The sequence below is a fragment of the Eublepharis macularius genome, chromosome 2 (genome assembly GCF_028583425.1).
Source record: "Eublepharis macularius isolate TG4126 chromosome 2, MPM_Emac_v1.0, whole genome shotgun sequence".
NCBI lineage: Eukaryota > Metazoa > Chordata > Lepidosauria > Squamata > Eublepharidae > Eublepharis > Eublepharis macularius.
The window spans coordinates 15,260,621-15,280,206 of NC_072791.1; the positions used below are offsets into that span (position 1 = coordinate 15,260,621).

The following is a 19,586-nucleotide window of genomic DNA, read 5'->3' on the forward strand; positions in this document are numbered from 1 at the left end:
CACAGGGGCAACTCTTAGTGGGAAGTGGTGCCCCTGGTACCACATGCACACGCATAAAGTGCACGCATGCTCCCAGGACCAATGATGTCACTTTGGGTCAGCTGGAACAAAGGGGGAGTTTTTAAATGTTTAAACTGCCCTTGGCAAAAATGGTCACATGGCTGGTGGCCCCGCCCCCTGATCTCCAGTCAGAGGGGGGTTTAGATCGCCCTCCGTGCCGCTCCAGCAGTGTGGAGGGCAATCTAAACTCCCCTCTGTCTGGAGATCAGGGGGCGGGGCCACCAGCCATGTGACCATTTTCAAGAGGTTCCAGAACTCCGTTCCACTACGTTCCAGCTGAAAAAAGTCCTGTATATTCCTGATTTTTCATTTCTGTGCATGCAGTGTTGACAATTGTTCTTCTCCAGCAGACCAACATGGCTACTCATCAGAAACCATTTTTCTATAGCAATTGATGGGAAGCGAATGCATTTCGTGCCCTCTGCATGTACCTGATCTGTGCATGCATGCCAGATCCAGGCACAGTCTGCACAGATGCAAACATTTTCTGTCACGTCCTTTTCTACTGCTGCGGGATATGTATTCGTCCATGATTTTTTAAAAAAGGACCGTTGTCAATTTACTTCTTCCCCTGATGAAATTAACAAACACCCCAACAAGGAATCTGCGCTTAAGTGTTATAAGGAACTTATGAAAGGATAACACCCTTGGAAGAAATATGCATTTACATGTGCTTTGCTAAACCATGCAGATAACTCTGTTCCTGGACAGTTTTGCAGAGGCCTTCAGACGGCATCAATTCATTATCTTTCAGCCATTGATCATAGTCTGTTTTCTTCTCAACGCAGGCTGAGAGCATTAAATGAACTAAAGCAAAAGCTGAATCGCCATGCTGTGGAAATGAATTCCTTAAAAGGAATGGCCAGTCAGCTTTCACAATCCACGGAGGCAGATGAGGTCACTCGACATTGGGGAGTTATTGAAGGCTTGTGGAAAGAGACAAAGCTGGCCATTGCCGAAAGGTAGGGGTTTGCTGGAAGTTTGGGGTGTCTCTTGGAAGTATTCATGGAAATCAGTCTCTATATTCAGAGGAATCACAAAATACAGCCCTCATGGGATCTTTGACTTCAGAATGCAAGTAGGAGACTGACCATGTGAAGTTGCCTCTTACTGAGTTAGACCATCTAGCTAAGTACTGTCTGCTCATGTTGGCAGAAGTTCTCTTGGATCCAGCCAGAAAAAAACTTTCTCAACACCTGCTCCCCAGGTCCAAAGTATATGTTACATTTCGTAATGTGTCAGGTGGGCATCTCCAAAATGGGGCAAATAACTCCTCCCAGGGCTATTTCAGCTAAGGGAAAAGGCTTGGGGGGGAGGAGGATGCAGAAAGCCTTCCTCTCCGCATGCCATGTTCCTGAGCTGGATTGGGCCCCTGTAGACTGTCATGCGATCTTTCTGTTACATGATTCATAATCTGGACTGCCTTGGTTCGTTTTCTTTTTATACAGAGTAAACATAGCCCTGTGTTTGCAATAGAAGGGCTACAGACCAACTCCTTATAAATAAATGAAGGCTTAGCTTACCTGGAACTGGGAGAATGAACTAGACTTTGTGCTGAAAGTCGGGTTCTTTGATTTATGGTGTGATCGCAGCCCTGTGGAAAAGGAACCTCTCTGGGCTTAGACATGCCTGCAGATGTGTTAACCACTTTGGTTATTTTCTTTCCAAAGGCAGGAACAGTGTGCTCAGGCGATAGAGCTCTTGAAGCAATATCACAGCTGCAAAAACAGTTTGGCAAGCATTACTCAGAAACAAGAGCGTACCCTGTCACAGCAAGCCTCTTACATGGGAAAAGAGAACCTGCAAAGGATCATGGCCAAGGTGAGTTCAAAGGATCCTGTTTACATTTGCATCAGTTCGTGGTTTCGTGCCAGTGAGGGCCATGGGAAGTGCAGAAACTGGGCCTGGCTGCAAAACTGAGAACTGTGATTTTCAGGGTTTTAAAACTGGAAAAAATTTCTAGTCCTTAAGGCTGCAAATATAAGCTTTGAAATGTATGGACAAGACCTGGTGAAATCTGAGAAGTGAGGGGGCCACCAGATGTGATTTCTGCTGCTCTTCAGTACTTCTTATTTTCCTCTCACTGTTAGTAGCTGAAGCGATGATACAACTTTTTTGGGGGGGGAAGAATTTTTCTTTATTTAAACTATAAACAGTAACATAAAAGATATAAACAATAAACATAAAAGATAAAAAACAGCATTCTAAAAAAACACACACACTAACAATACATATAAACATAAAATAACAAATAAAAAAAAGAAACGAAAGCTAAAACGACACATTGAGTTTCGATTTTCTCCGCAACAAATATGCATCGTTTTGATAGTCTCACTTATTCTATGTTAAACATAAGAGCCCTCTTTTTTCTGTTGTTCATATTTCTTAATCCATAAATCCAGATATCAAGTCATTATCTGTTTCATGTAAAAAGTCTATAAACGGTTTCCATTCAGTCAAAAATGTAAGTAATGTCTTTAATCTGTGAAGTGAGTTTTGCCAATGATGCCAACTCCAAAACTTTTATCCATCATTCCTCCATTGTAGGCAATGTTGTTTTCCTTTTTTGTGCATAAATTACTCTTGCTGCAGTGATGCAATTTGACGTATTTGCATGGCAGGCCCATTCGGAAGAGGGTTTTTGCTGCCCACTGTGCAAATTTCATAGCACTGTGCCTCGGCAGATGCCTTGGTAACATTGGGGAATTGCAAGACAGGTGAGGAAAGCTCCGGCATGTTTCTCATGCAGCACCTTCTGGTGTTGAGCAGATAAGACCCACCATTGCGCTTCTCATCTTCCTCCTCTGGCTCCGCTGCAAACAGAATTTGGCATGCGCCCAGGTTACTTTGGAAACCCAAAATGGTGCTCAAGTGCTTGTAAAACAACCTCTTGAGACTTTGTCAGGTGAGACCCGGTAGCACAGCAGAAGCTGGAAAGGGAACCTGAAGTCTCAGAAGCGCGTACTGCAAGAACCTTTGGGTGGGCGGGTGGGTTGCCTCAAGTGAGAGGAGATGAAGGCGGAAGTCATCTAAAAATCTGAGAGCAGAGAACAGACCTTGCACAAGAAGGGGATCTTCCATTATCTCCCCCATTGCACTTCTGCTCCAGAGTTCTGTGTGATGTTGCAAAGGCCTTTGATATAATCTCCCATTTCCTGAGGGGGTCACATTGAAAAAAGTGGAATGTGTCACTTCCTTGTGCCCTTTAGCCTTATCTGCACAGATGGTACCTCACTTGGCTCCTCTCTTTTTCAGGGAGCTTACTGTGGGGGTCTACTGGACAGTAACTTGTTCATGGTTCCCCTGCAGATTTCAGTCCATGGAGCTGTTTACAGTTTCCTGCCACCTGTTCTACTGATATTCATCGTGCAAGTCACACCTCTCCCAGTATGCAGCATGTAATAACTGGCACCCCATATTCTGTTGCAGAAGTTGTCTCGGATTTGTTGGATAAGCCCTACCTATGTTTAATGTTGCCCAGAGAGACTGTCCTCAAGCAAATAATATTTGGGATCTCTCCAGGATAATTTTTCAGCCAGTGAGATCCCATGCATGCTGTAGAGTAGCACCTTTAAGACTAACCAACTTTACTGTAGCATAAGCTTTCGAGAATCACAGTTCTCTTTGTCAGATGTGCATTTTGCTACTACAGACTAACACGGCTAACTTCTCTGGATGTATGCTGTAGGAAGAGCTAAAAAAATAAGGCCTTTCTGTGTTTAAATACATATTCCTTTTTTAAACAAACACTTTCAGGAAGATGCGATGAAAATCTGCAAACTAATTATGGTTTGTTCTTTTCTGGCCTACTTCCTCCTATGTCCTTTACAGAAAAACAAGGAAGAATGGTGAAAAGAGTACAAGAGTAGGGTACAAACAAAGTCAAAACACAATAAAATATGAAATACAAATATAATATTGTCTAGTATAATGTAGTCAAAGTTATAGACATTGGCATACTAACCATAGACTGTAATTACCTGGTGATTGTGCCTTGTGATATAGCTCCAGTGTATATGGTATTTTGCATTATATTGATTTATTTATTACTCTGACTATAACTTTGACTACATTATACAAGACAATATCATATTTGTATTTCATATTTTATTGTGTTTTGACTTTGTTTGTACCCTACGCTTGTGTTTTCACCGTTCTTCCTTGATACTAGTTTTGAGTGGGTTCCTCCATTTGTATGTGCCTTTACAGAAAAACAGCTAACTGACTACAACTGAAATCAGTCGGTTTCTTGCTGATCATGGTGCTGGGAGGAGGGGCCGTGGCGCAGTGGTAGAGCATCTGCTTGACATACAGAAGGTCCCAGGTTCAGTCCCCAGCATCTCCAGTTAAAAGGACCAGGCAGTAGTTGATGTAAAAGACCTCTACCTGAGACCCCGGAGAGCTGCTGCCAGTCTGAGTTGGCAACACTGAACTTGATGGGCCAAAGGTCTGATTCAATATAAGACAGCTTCATGTGTTCATGCAAAACACCTCTCTAAATTTGCTGTAAGGCTGCCATAAAGCACACTGCCGGACAATGCACAACCTCTTTCCACCAAACAAAGCATAGTTGAAATGACTTTACAGGCCTTAGCTTACAACGATGCTGTATGGGCAAAAGGAGACGTATCTGAATTGTTAAGTTCCTGTTCTTCACAAACTTTTGTCATTTCATGAACACTTTTTTCAACTGTCCAGCTAAGAGCCATTTTGTGTATTATTCAGAGTTAAGGTCAACAGATTTGTAGGCCAGATGGAATTTTACTGAGCCCTTATAGCACCTGCTCAGCTGGTAGCTGTAATACCCCCTTCTGCCATCTTTAGTAGTGGCGCTGTAGCACAGCACAGTAGTTGCCTCCTCCAGCAAACTGCCCCATTGGTGGAATAGAGAGCGTGGGATCGTGGTTTGAAGTGTCAGATTAGGATCTGGGAGACCGAGGTTTGGATCCCCACTGCGCCATGGAATCTTGCCGGATGACTTTTGGCCAGCCACATGCATCCTCATCCGATTCTACCTCACAGATTTGTTGGGAAGGTAAAATGGAGGAGAGGAGAATGACGTTAACTGCTTTGGATCTCTGTAGGGGATGAAGGCAGAGTACAAATGCAGTAAATGAATGGAGTAAGCTGTGAACTTGAGACTTGAATCTCTGATCTCTTATATTTATTTATTTATTTGACTTATATCCCGCCTCTCCACCATATTTAGTGCCCAAGGCAGTTTAAATGTACATATAAAATACACTATGAAAATAATAGAAATGCAAACCTTAAAAACTAATAACGTCGTTTTTTAAACCCAAGCAGCTATAGAGGACCTGTGATATCTTTTGAGGGAGCCAATCCCAGCTCTCTGATGATTCTCTTTCTTTAATACATATGTTGGCAGACACATATGCTCTGTTCTCTCCTGTATTTTTAGATCCATGCTTAAAAATATTTATGTTTACACTTACAAAAATGTGTTGCGTGAACAAAGCAGAGATCCAGGCCAGCTTCTGCCAGCTTTTGCTGCCTGCTCACTTCATCGGATGCCCCTCGACACTTGCCGTTTCTGAAAGTGTGAACAGCCGTTCCGTGCGGCTCAGCCCCAGTTGCCAAGCCTGTAGCCAGAAAGACTTGTGATGGAGGTTAAAGGTGCAAGGAGGAAACCAGTTTAAATCTTTGCAAAAAAAAGTACACCCTTCCCCTAAAATACAAAAAGTCCCAAATGGGGAGTTAAATGGATTCGATTGATTGTCATAAAATTTTAAAAAGTCAAACACCCAAATCCCTGCCAGCCCCCCCCCCCTTTGCAACCGTCGACCAAAACCATGGAAGATGTGAACAGATGTGCTACTTACTGAACAATTGGGCAGAATCGTGCTGGGCACATTTTAAATTTTATCTCTGTTAGTTGCTTAGGGAGTGATCTAGTCCTCTGCCCCATCGTACCCTGCTTTTCTGCTGTCTGTAGTTCCATTGCAGGATTTCTTCCAGCCAGCCCCTTCTCATGCACACAGATTGCCCCTTAATTATTTTTCATGTAAAAGAGGTACATCCAGGGGAGGGGTCCTACGTTGCACATGCTGAGCAAATGAACTGTGATCTGTAAAGTGGCTGGTTGAAGTCTGGCCTTAGCCGCAAACTCACTGCTGGTCTTCATCAAGCCACTATCCGTTAGCCTCAGCCTCCCAACTGCAATATGGGAATAATAATACTACCTGGATAGCCCAGGTGAGCCTGATCTCATCAGATCTCAGAAGCTAAGCAGGGTTGACTTTGGTTAGTAATTGGATCAGTCAACTCTGACTTGAGTGCAGTCTCCACCACCAGCACCTTACAAGGCTGTTGAAAAGATATATTTATTTGAAAACTTTCTTTGCCTTGGTTGTTGTGGGTTTTCCGGGCTGTATTGCTGTGGTCTTGGCATTGTAGTTCCTGACGTTTCGCCAGCAGCCAAGACCACGGCAATACAGCCCGGAAAACCCACATCAACCATCGTTCTCCAGCCGTGAAAGCCTTCAACAATACATCGAACACCTCTACGGGGAGGAAACATTTCTTTGCCTTCTTTATACCTTAATTTTTCTCCAATGGAGATCCAAAGTGGCTTACAACATTACGCCTCCTCTATTTTAACCACAACAACAACCCTGTGAGGTAGGTTAAGCAGAGAGAGCAAGTGACTGGCCCAAGGTCAGCTTCCACGAGAGAGCAGGGATTCGAACACAGGCTTCCCAGATACTCATCCAACCCTCTAAGCGTTACACCATGTTGGTTCTCAAGATTGCTTTGACAATACATAGGAAGAGCTTTGAACACTGAAAGCTCTATAGAAATGCTACTCATTATTAGTACTAGACTGTCTTTGTGGGGACCAGCCCATGTCTCCATGGATACAGCCCTGCTGGTAGCTTTGCATTTCACAGAAATTAGATATGAGGATCAAACTTAAGGGGCTGGATCCTGTAATTTGTATCAATGGAAGGGACCAATGGCTGCTGATCTCTCCAGCTTTCCACTTCTCCCCAGAGTCCTTTCCAAACCACATGAAGCGATGTCGTGTGAGTTGAGAGGCTGCAGTGGAGAGGGAGAAAGGGGTGAAGTCACCCCCTTCCTGCCTCTTGTGCGAGCAGAGCTCGGCTGATGGAAGGAGAAGTGGGAAGTTTTACCGCGCTCTCCTTCCCCACTGCAGCCTCCCAGCCCATGGAGCTATTCGTTCACACGTGGACTGCACTGTCGACAATAAAATTTCCGGTGTTGGAAATGGCTGCTGGAGGTAGGCAAGTGCCAGGAAGATCGAGGGTCCTTGCAGGCTTTTGGCATGCATCCCATCCTCTAAGGTATGCTGTGTACTCATGTCATAATGATTACTTATTTTTCCATCAGTGTAGCTGCATGAGGCAATGTGTTGGCGGGAGCCAGGGGACAACGTCAGATCCTGCCCCTTCTTGACACCCTGTGTTATCAAGCCTAGCACCCACCAATGATTGATTGATTGATTGATTGATTGATTGGATTTGTAGCCCGCCCTCCCCGCAAGCAGGCTCATGGCGGGTTACAATCATAGATAAATTACAACAAATAAAACCAGTAAAATACAACTCAGTACCAACATGGATTTCAGCATTCCAGGTGGTGCACCTTTCCCCCTTCCCCTGCCCACCATACACAAGGGAAGAAAAGGGTGGAGGTGTGGGTTGGTGAACCTCTAACTCCTCAAGCATGGGGAGGCAGATGGACCATATGCTCCTCCCCCCACTGGCAGGAGACCGGCAGGGAGGCTAATTAGATGGATCCAGTGCTGGCCTCAACCATATGCCTGGCGGAACATCTCTGTCTTACAGGCCCGTCAAAAAGATACAAGATCTTGGCAGGCCTGAGTGTCTTCCGGCAGAGAGTTCCACCAGGTTGGGGCTAGGACAAGCACAGGTTGGCTACGGATGCCCTCTGTAAAAGTCTACACACCATCAGTAGTGGCTGGCCCCTTTAAGAGTCAGCTGGTCAGTAACCGCTGGCGCTTTGACATCCAGCCGTCTGACAACCAGCTGTCTGGAAGCTGCACCCTGGGCCAAGCAGAGATTGCTCTGAAGGTGCTATTGGTACCTTATGGGTTTGATGAGGCCCCCATAGGGCTTTTGGGTAAAGGGAGGCAAAGGAGAGCCAGTTTGGTGTAGTGGTTAAGAATGGCAGGACTTGAATCTGGAGAACCAGGTTTGATTCTCCACTCCTCTGCTTGAAGCCAGCTGGGTGACCTTGGTTCAGTCACAGCTCTTTCAGAGCCCTCTCAGCCCCACCCACCTCATAGGGTGGTTGTTGTGGGGATAATAATAACACACTATAAACCGCTCTGAGTGTAGCATTAAGTTGTCCTGAATGGCAGTATATAAATCGGAACGTTATTATTATTAACTGGGCGGCCCCGAAACCTGTCTAAGGCCTTTAAAGAGCTTGAAGGAAAAGGCAAGAGAGGACAGATCAGCTCTGGCTCCCATTTCAGAAGGGAGAAGAGGTGGAGCTCTCACCTCTGTCCATTTGAGGCCAAGGGAAAGGTACTTCAAATGAACCAGACCATAGGTCCTGGCATAACATTTGTCTGGAAGGCTTGCTGTCTTTCAGAGCATAAAATTGGTTCACCCAAACCTGTTCTGCCCGTATGTGTTATCGAACCGTTCCAGTCCATTTCACTGTGTAATAGTTTTTATATTGGAAGAGCCATTCATCCTCCAGCTGTTCGCAGCGATGTTCAAGAGGGGGCACCGCGCTGTGCAAATTCAGCATCACACTCTGTATCGATATCTGTAATTGAGAAAAGCCAGGGCAGTTCTTTTCAGAGGTTGTAGAATCCCATTGTTCTTTTCATCGCATGAAAATGATGGGGGAGAGAGAGAGAGAGCTAGCTCTCTCCTCTGTTGCTACCAGACCTTTGTTCTACTTTCCCATCATCAGGCTACAACGATTGGAGAACAGACTTCATTGTCTGCTGGGAAACAAAGGCTTCATTAATGAGATTGTCTAATTGCCAAACGCTAGAGGTCGGTGTTTCAGTTTCTGTGGTCTTGTGGGAGCTTTCGGTAAACATCCCATCATGTACAAAGAAACAGCCTTAAAGGTCTGAAAGGAACAGTTAAAAAACAAAACTTGGTCTCATTGTCATGCTCAGACAATGGATGTGAATTTGGTACGGTTCTTCACTGTTCGGGTGACTCTGGTGATCAGTCTGTGACACCGAATTGCAGGCTCTAACAGCATCATCCTAAGCTGAGTTACACCTTTCTATATGTATTAAAGCCGTTGGTCTTCGAAGGGTGCAACTCTGTTTAGAAATGCATTGTAAGAAATTGGTATTCTTTGAAAAAAATCCATTGTTTCAGAATTATTTAGTATTTATACAGCATCACCAAAATACATAGTTTTTAAGAAGACATTTTCCTGCCCTCGGTGACCAGCTAGAGATAATAAAGGAAGAGATAAGTGTAGAAAGGAATGAATGTGAGTAAGTGCAATCATAAATTTATACATAGATTGTTGTCCGTCTGTTCCTCTCTCTCTCTCTCTCTCTCTCTCTCTGATTTTTACCATCTTCCTCTTTTTAATGCTCTTTTATACGTCTTTTCAGTCTCAGGGGATCCATCGTATATGGCATGAGGGGGGTACCCACAACAGTCAGAAAAAAGACAGCCACACCTATAAGGTGCATTAAGACAAAAGAGAAGCACAAGGTGCAATGAGAGAGTTTATTGATCTTTTTAGACCCCAGCATGTTTCACAAATGTCTTTGTCAGGGGATCTTAACCAGAAACTTCTCCAACTCCCACCTTGATCAAGTAGGGGTTGAAGAAAAATGAAGTTGTGACAGAAATCATGCACGCTCTTGTGTGAAGTTTTGCTCTGTTACCAAGCTTTAAGAGTGACGATGATTTCCCCTTCTTTCTGCGGCCCTTCTCCCCCCCTTACCCCTCAGGTCTTCCTGACCCTCAGAAGTAGCTTTTCTGGATGGGTGGGCGACACCAGCAAAAATACCTCCTGCAAACTTGCTCTGCTCCCAGCGGAGTAGTGCCCATCCTACATTAGTATTGTATTACCTTGTGTTTGGTCAGATGATTGCTCTTCCTAAAACCCCTAGATTTGAATCCTAAAATGCATTGGATACTTTTATTTAAACATTTCAGGCATTGTGCAGCAGTCATTCAAAATCATAGGGCCTTGCCTTCGAGGCTACGATCTCAAAATAGCAGACAAACAGGGAGACAAAAAGGGGAGGAAGAGTTAGAAAGGGAAGGGAAGAGGCTGAATATCGCTTGGGAGGAAAAGATGCATGTCTGTGATCCTGTTTTATTATACACAGACATTACAATTAACTTTCTAGATCAAATTAACATCAGAGATGAAATGATCAAATGTTTGATACGGAAATTACCACAATGGATTACTTTAGGTCATTTTTTAATTAAGAAGTCCTTTTAGTCATCTTAGCAATTAGTACATTTTGACAGAAATGAATGGGATTTTGACTGTTCACTTCCCCTTAGATGCAAAGATATCCCTGCTAATCTGTTTAAAAAGAGCAATGTGGAAAGAAAAAGAGAGAGAGAAAGCTGTATTGTCAAAGGCTTTCACGGCCGGAGAACGATGGTTGTTGTGGGTTTTCCGGGCTGTATTGCCGTGGTCTTGGCATTGTAGTTCCTGACGTTTCGCCAGCAGCTGTGGCTGGCATCTTCAGAGGTGTAGCACCAAAAGACAGAGATCTCTCAGTGTCACAGAGAGAGAAAGCTGTTATTTTGGATGGTTGTGGCTTGCCGAAATGATTAAAAGCAAAAGAAAGATTTGTATTTTAAGGGAGTGGCTCATAAAATTATGGGATATATCCAGGACAAGCCGACATGGGTGCAAATCTGAAAAATTATGGCCATATTTGAAACTTCTTCTGCGTAACAAATTTGAGTGCTAACCTCTTGGTCACTGGAAAGTGCATCTATTTGATTCTCCTTTTTATATTTTAAATGAGTAAAATAAACATTAAAGCACTGCATTACTAAAGCATTATCAAAAGACCTACCCTCTTCCCCTACACAAAAAGCAACCCTGGCAGGTTTCTTCCTTTCTCCTTAGAATTTGTCCCCAAACACAATGCACTTCCCAATAAATGCAAATTCTCACATTTCCACAGGTCGAGATGGCGAAGAAGGAATTCAATAGCCATTCCGAAGACCTCGACAGGATAAATCAGATCAGCAAAAACCTTCAGTTCCAGCTGAACAAAATGAAGAGCTTTGAGGAGCCCCCCTTTGAGAACGAGGCTAATGTTATTGTGGACAGATGGCTGGATGTATGTAAAAAATTAAGCAATTGAGGAGCTTTGATTTCCTATACATTATTGTAATTGAGTCAGACTGGCAAGTAATATTTCAGATAAATCAATTGCAGCGCGTCAAGGAATCCTTAGGAAAATACATTCCAATTTTTTTAAAAAATCAAAGCAGAGCTTTGTGACTTTGGAGCTTGAGGTTGGCTGATCTCTGTGGCTTTCTCTCTTTATGTCGGACATGAAGTCTGGCAGTGGATAATTCCACCGGGGGGTGGTACGTAGGCAGGCAATATTGGCTTGCATTGTTTGGATTGTTGTCCTCCCAGAAGCTTTTTCTGTCAGTGCAGATCTTAGGGCCAGGATGCATCAATGCGTTTCTTAAACGGATGGTAAGAGCTGTTGATTCTCAGTTGAGTCTGCTTGCCAATGATTTCTTCACTTCTGAGACTAGTTGGGACATAGCATTGGGAGGGGATAAAATGTGATGTGCCAAACCACCTTGCTAGACCTGTCTTTAGAAGCAGGTGAGAGCTGCATTTTTCTTTGGTATGCTAATATTTAAAGCCATATTTGGTAAGAAACTGTCTCTACCCAACGGGTATATCTGATTTACCCCCTTCTTGTTTATCTCCCTGGTTTGATCTCCTCCTTCCTTTACATATGGAGTTGCTAAAGGCTTATGTTGTGCTTTCTACCCCCTCTTTGCTTCTGGAAACCACAAACCCTCTTGTAGATCAACGAAAGGACTGAGAATTATTGCGATAATCTGGGAAGAGCTCTGGCCCTGTGGGACAAGCTCCTTAATTTATCTGGCTCGATTGATCTGTGGACTAACTCAGAGCTGAAGAATGTAGAAGACCGTCATCTGACTGAAGAAGAGTTGGCAGAGTTGGAGGTAGGGTAGACGCGGATGATCGCTGTCTGTAGGTAAATATAGCTGGCCAGTTCTAAACCAGTGAGAGATGGCTGGTTGCAAGGTAGAGTACGGATCTGAGCCCTATTCTAACTGCTACACCACACTGACTCTTGGGGAAAGTGAAATTGACTGTTGCGTTTCTGAGCGTCTGCTACTTCCTCTTTAAGCTGCAGGCTAGTCTGAAGAGGAATATGAATGCAATGCAGAGGTTTTGTCCAGTGCCTTGTTGTCTGTTTTGAATCACTTGTGGTTTCATCTAACCAAAGAAGTACTGCTAGTAGTATTTTAAACTGAGAGTTACAACGCTGTTTGTGAAACAGGAGGAATACTGCTGATTGTATTGTTCTAACGTAACTTTTCGCTGTCACTGATTCTGTTCTCCCGTAACATGTCCACAGACTATTTCTTCTGGATAGAAATTTGAATATCTTTGTCAGCAGATTACATTGATTTGCTCAAGTGCAAGCATGTAATAGAATCAGAAAAGCTAAAGGCGGCAAAATAATAATAATAATAATAATAATAATAATAATAATAATAATAATAATAATAATAATAAATAACTGCACTTATATACTGCTCTTCTAGACAGATTAGTGCCTCACCCAGAGCGCTGAACAAGTTAGTGTTGTTATTATCCCCACAATACAGCTGGGGAGCTGGGGCTGAGAGGAGGGGCTTACCCAAGGCCACCTACTGAGCTCATGGCAGCAGCGGGATTTGAACCAGTGGAATGCTGATTCGCAGCCAAACCACTTAACTGCTGTGCTACAGGAGCTCTCAAACACAGCAAACACGGATTCCTTTGCAATGAAGGGAAGAAACTGCATGGTTAAGGGGGGGACCAGCAAGGAGTTCTGAAGGGCATCTCGGTTCCCCCTACTGCTTCCTCTTTTCCTTGTAGGGAAGCTCCCACAGCCTCTCCCCTTTTCCTGCTCTCCTTCCCACCTACCCATCAACCAACCTCCTTTAATCTGCCCCCTCCCTATACAGCTTTCCCTCCCTTCCTCTCTCCTTCCCTCCCTCTGACAGTCTCTCTCTGGGAAAACTCTGCATGGTTCTAGCCACTGGGCTGGGCCCAGTTGTGCAGGGTTGGCTGCTGGACCCAGCCCAGTTGCATGGAGGGGAACCTGCGAGAACTTGAGGAGGGCACCTCACTTTCCCCTGTATACCCTTCTGCACACTGTTCCCCCCTTTCCTTCTCCGGGTAGCCCCCTATGCTCACTTTTCCATTCTTCCTTTTCTCCTTCCACTCCACCCACCTTTTATCTGCCTTCCCATCTTCAACTGTATTTATTATTTCTTTACTTCATTTAGACCTGACCTTTCTCCACAGGGGGGACCCAAAGAAGCGTTAAAGCATTCTCTTCTCTTCCATTTTAGACTAACAACCCTGTGAGGTAGGTTAGGCTGGGACTGTGTGGCTGACCCAAGGTCACCCAGCGAGCTTCCGTAGCAGAATGGGGATTTGAGCCTAGTCCAAAATTCTAACCGTTGTACCATGCTGAATTTTGTGGGGTGGCTGCTGTTGACCGGTAGCAAGCAGCTGGGCCTGGGTGAGTTATGCAAGTCAGGTGGTAGCAAGTTGCAGGATGGTTGCTACCAGGCCTGGCCCTACTGAGTACTCCCTCAAAGGCCAAAAGAGCCCTGGGGAGGAGCCCACCTCACTCCCCCTCCTTTTACTGACAGAAATCAAGGCTGTTGTGGTTGCATAGCAACAGCCACAATACAGTTGAGTTTCTTAAAGCTACAGGTGCTGCTTTTATTACTTTGGGGAGTTTAACCCCTCCCCCCGATGCATTTATTTCAGATTTTTCTGCAAACCTGTGGCTTTTTCCTGGTTGTTAGAAAGATCTGTCTCGTCTCTTCACGGCTCCAGTCTCCAGATTTAAGCATCCACAGATTGGCCACATTGAGAATTAGATATATTGATGGTACTGTAACAAACATCTCTTTGGAGAGATGATACTTAATGTCAGACAACTGTTAAATGTGTACCACGTGTAGTCTGCTTTTGCCACGAGGTGTGGCAAGGCTCAAAACTTTGCACCACTCAAACAGAATTAGCATGCTGCAAACCAGGAATGGTGTTTTTAATTAATAGAAGTAAAGATCCTGAATCTGGGAGAAGTGGCTTGCTGTGCAGATGAAGCAGAGATGGCTGTTTGCTTTTGCAGAAGTAGCTTGTTTGAAGCTGGAAACTGCGCCTTAGTTTGTAGAAATCTTAAATATGAATCCTGCTGGACTCCTCACTGCAGAGAAAATGCTCCCTTTAATGCACCAGCAGAGTGCGCTATTGGACATCCTTGAACTGGCTACGTGATTATTTCGCTTTGGAGTACAGGAAATGTTTGAAGTTTCATTTCTCTGTGTGTTGCATTGCTCCTGAACGCTTGTATCCAAAAATGCCCCTTTCTAATGCAGCTATGTAATGTACTGCTAAGCTCATATCTGCAAGGCAGGATGAGAGAAAAGTCTCCAGTTCAGCAGAAATCCACCGCCCCCCCTGCCCCCCGCAGTTAATGGCAACACAGAAGAAAGTGTTGTTAACTAGAGATGGGCACAAACCAGAAAAAAAACGAACCATGCGGTTCGTGGTTCATCACGTTTCACGAACCACGAACATTAACGAACCTGCCCTGCTTCACGAACCAGTTTGTTTTTGGTTCGTGAAAACATCATTTTCCGGGCCAGCAAGTCACCACTTCTGGGTCAGCAGAAGGTCTGCAGAAAGCCCAACCCCTGTTGCCTAGGGAACTGATTGATTGGCACCAGGCTGTCTGCAGTGACAAACCAAAAAATGTACCAAACGAACCACCCTAAAATTCGTGGCAGTTCATCAGAACTGGGCTCTGATGATCCGTGGTTCACGAACTGCGAACCGGCCTGGTTCATGATGAACTTTGGTTCGTATTTCGGTTCGTGCCCATCTCTATTGTTAACAGGTTGTACAAGCATGGGTATCTTTGCCAAAGAGATGAAAGCCACCAACCAGCACCCAGCCATTGACATTGTAACGGATAACGTTTGTGACAGAAAGAAAAATTCTCCGTCTCAAGAAGCATTGAACAAAATTGTTAGGCTCTCAAGGAGTTCATAAAGAGTTTCTATGGAGTTCAGAAAGATTGCATTAGTTTTAGGTGGGTAGCCGTGTCGGTCTACAGTAGAACAGCAGGATTCGAGTCCAGTGGCGCCTTAGAGACCAGCAAGATTTTCAGGGTGTAAGTTTTTGAGAGTCACAGCTCCCTTCTTCAGACACGAGTAAAAAGATTGCATCTGTTTTATTGAATCAACATGTTTGCATTTCACGAGTCTTTCTCACGCTGATGTTACTGGGCTGGGAACACTTTCGTTTGTGCAAGAATTAATGTTTGCAACTTGTGATCATCTTAAGGCTTGGGTAATGGGAAAAGGTCAGTGGGGAAAACTGTTTTGTCTCGAGCGAATGTTGATTCTTGATTATTTATTTCATTTTATTGATTTAAAATTGATTTAAAATAGTTCTACCCCACCTTATAAATCCATGAAAGATTTGAAAGCAGCTGACAAAATATGCAGCAACGCTTTCGAAAACACATTACCAGCAATTACCGACTAAGATTTACAAACACTAAAATGTCCACTCTAGAGAGATAGCCGTCTGTTGTAGCAGAATTAAACAGGAATCCAGTAGCACCTTGAAGACTAACAAAGTTTATTCCAGCACAAGCTTTTGTGCGTCAGCGCTCACTTCATCAGACGCATGAAGCGTATCTCTGTCACAAATACATTTAAAATAACAGAAAGGAGGGAGTCGGGAACTGTTACAAAGAGGGGTCCATTCCTGCCTTTTTCTTGCTTGTAACTTTAAGTGTAAATATATCTGCTGTAAATGTATACTTCATTTATCCGATAAGATGACCTCTGATTTACAAAAAAAAATGTCTCTGGAATAAATCTTGTTAGTATTTAAGGTGGTACTTTTAATTTTACTAAAAAAAATCAGAAACCAAAAAGCACCCTGAAACCTCAACTGACATACCACCAGTTTAACCCTCTGAAACAAGACTGCTTGACATCATCATCATCATCACCATCACAACAACAACAACAACATTCAATTTATATACTGCTCTTCAGGACAACTTAATGCCCACTCAGAGTGGTTTACAAAGTATGTCATTATTATTATAATCCCCACAACAAAACACCCTGTGAGGTGGGTGGGGCTGAGAGGGCTCTGAAAGAGCTGTGACTGACCCAAGGTCACCCAGCTGGCTTCAAGCGGAGGAGTGGGGAATCAAACCCGGTTCTCCAGATTAGAGTCCTGCACTTTTAACCACTACACAAAACTGCTATGACACCATCTACTCATAGCAGTGAAGAAGAAGCCTTTCTTGCTTGCTTTGGCAAATGGTTTCTAAGGGCAGAGGAGGTGAATGAGAGACTGACTATATGTGGGCTGAGGAAAAATTACACCATCCTATCAAAGTGTGTGGGAGGGAATTTATTCTGAAAAACTGAATTTATTTATTTAAGATCATTTATCTGCTGTGTTTCCACCCAGATTTTGGTCCCCAAGGTGGTAAACAACAGATATTAAAACATTTAAAACATTAAAATAACATTTAAAATGTATATATTAATACAATAAAAACTTACAGACATCGTGAAGGTGTTTCGCCATCTTCTGGGCATGGAGCAGGGGTCACTGGGGCAGTTGGGGGGGCGGTATTTGTGAATTTCCTGCATTGTGCAGGGTGTTGGACTAGATGACCCTAGAGGTCCCTTCCAACCCTATGAGTCTATGATTCTAAAAAAGCAAACACAACCAGAGTGGATAGTCAATAAGAGTTTACTGAGGGTACGCCACATGAAATGAAAAATGTTTTTACCCACTGGCTGAAGACAATGATGGAAGGAAACAGGAGAAGCTCCTTGGAGAGAGAGAATCTTAAGTTTTGGTGCCACGACCGAGAAGGCCTTTTCCTAGGTTGCTACCCATCTAGTCTCAGATGGTGGGGAGCACCTGAAGCAATGCCTCCAAAGATGAACAGAGTGGATGGATAGGTTCGTACGGGAGAAGGTGGCCCTTAAGGTATGGTGGTCCCAAGCTGTGTAGGGCTTTCAAGGTCAATACCAGCACCGTGAATTGTTCAAGAGGGCTTTTTGCTCAGGGCTATAGTGTAGCAAAATGATTCAGAAAGGGTTAGGGACTGTAGACTACACCACTATATTTAATTTGTAGTTCCTGTTGCTGTAAGTAAGTTCCATGTAATTTTTGCATTGTTTAATGTGGCATTTTAATACTTACGCTTTGGTTCACCACTGTTTTGGATCCCTGGATGGTTCTAGATTTCCACAAGTCGAATCTTACTGCACTGACTTTTGGATGTCCTATCTTGTTTATTGTATTGACTTACTTAGTTTAATTCACATTGAGTCCCAGTGAGAAAGGCAGTCTATGAATAATATAAATAAATAGATAAATCAACTCATTTTCAACTCATGCCAAGACCACGGCAATACAGCCCGGAAAACCCACAACAACCATCGTTCTCCGGCCGTGAAAGCCTTCGACAATACATCAACTCATTTTAACTGGTAGCCTGTCCCCTTTTCCTGCTTTCTCCTCTCATCAGGGAAAGAACTGTTTGCGAATTTGAGGGGAGAAAGTCCCATAGCTTTGATACTCAACTGTGGCATGTCCATTCAGCTATGGATACTTTCCAAAGGGAGAGACTGTTCCTTCTCATTTGTTCAGGACAGTTGACAAAAATAAGTATGTGGGTGCAGGGCCTGTGAAAGAAACCAGCCCTGTGGCTCAGGCAATAGTTATGAGTGGCATTCAAGAAGGGTACCAGTCTTTCAGGGGATAGCCATGGAACTTTTTACCTGGAAAACCCGAGAAGATGTTGTGTGGGGCATCTGATTCTCCTCTTGAACACAGACACAAACCCTGAAGCAGATATTTGTGGCATGAATGCAAGGAGAATGTTGGTTGTTGTGGGTTTTCCGGGCTGTATTGCCGTGGTCTTGGCATTGTAGTTCCTGACGTTTCGCCAGCAGCTGTGGCTGGCATCTTCAGAGGTGTAGCACCAAAAGACAGAGATCTCTCAGTGTCACAGTGTGGAAAAGATGTAGGTCATGACACTGTGACACTGAGAGATCTCTGTCTTTTGGTGCTACACCTCTGAAGATGCCAGCCACAGCTGCTGGCGAAACGTCAGGAACGACAATGCCAAGACCACGGCAATACAGCCTAGAAAACCCACAACAACCATCGTTCTCCGGCCGTGAAAGCCTTCGACAATACAAGGAGAATGTTGTCGCTCAGTGGTATACCAGTGCCAAGTTAATGAAAAAATTTGGTGTGACACAGTACATAGAACGAACATGAATGGGTGTTAGTTTAGTGTGCTGATTATGTTAAAATGGGAAATGTATCAGTACAGGTGAAGGGGCTGTGGCTCAATGGCAGAGTATCTGTTTGGCATGGAGAAGTTCTCAGGTTCAATCCCCAGCATCTCTAGTTATAAAAGGATCAGACAGTAGGTGATGTGAAAGACCTGAGACGTTAGAGAGCAGCTGCCAGTCAGAGTCTACAATATGGGTCTCGGGTGACCAAGGGGGAGGCACTTTCATGTGTTCAAAGCCAAAGGATGCAAGTCTTCAATCTTCAAGATTTATAGAGGCCATTTTTTGGTCATTCTGACTGTGATTTTTCATATGCCACACTGGAATTCCATTAATTTATTTTTTTAAAATCCAAAACTTCAAGATCAGTGCCTCCATTCTGTTCTGATTGGTACAATAGGACTTAAATTAGACCACAACTCATTTGGTACCTAATATGCTTTCTCCCTCTTTCTTCTTAGGCTAGCCTACAGTACCAAGAAAAAAACTTAGAGGAATTTGACAGAAAAGTAGATGAAATACAAGATCTTCTCCATGGCAGTGAGCCACTACTTGAACTACAGGTGAGAAGGCAACATGGCTGGTAAAGATTGTGGCTAATTGGGTTGTGGCGGGGTACCTCTGCTAGTGTTAAAGGCTAGGGAACAGCCCACGGTGCTCTCTTACTGCTTGTGCATGTGAAGAAACGGGGGAAACCGTTTCCCTGAGTCACCATTTCCTATGGGTCACCATAGGAAGATACTCACCAACGCTTGTTAGGATTTTGTTAAGAAGGAACGTGCAGCAAATAATTTGGCTTGAAAAAGCAACGCAAAACGGGACATAACCAAGGCTGGTGCACCCGTTGCCAACTGCCCAGGAGATTTTGCCTCCTCTGCTTTCCTCCTGGAATGTTCTGCCTGTAAAGGAGAAGAAAAAACAAGC

At 43.9% G+C, this 19,586-nt stretch overlaps 1 protein-coding gene across 1 annotated transcript in view; it reads left to right on the forward strand.

Annotated features, from left to right (window-relative positions):
* The window catches only part of LOC129323834 (nesprin-2-like), a 256,004-nt gene that overhangs the window by 17,111 nt on the left and 219,307 nt on the right, over nt 1-19,586 (forward strand). Inside the window, exons 11-15 of the mRNA XM_054970582.1 lie at nt 849-1,022; nt 1,731-1,881; nt 11,213-11,371; nt 12,084-12,245; nt 19,124-19,225. Of these exons, the coding sequence (XP_054826557.1) occupies nt 849-1,022; nt 1,731-1,881; nt 11,213-11,371; nt 12,084-12,245; nt 19,124-19,225 (748 nt within the window). The remainder of the gene's footprint in view (nt 1-848; nt 1,023-1,730; nt 1,882-11,212; nt 11,372-12,083; nt 12,246-19,123; nt 19,226-19,586) is intronic.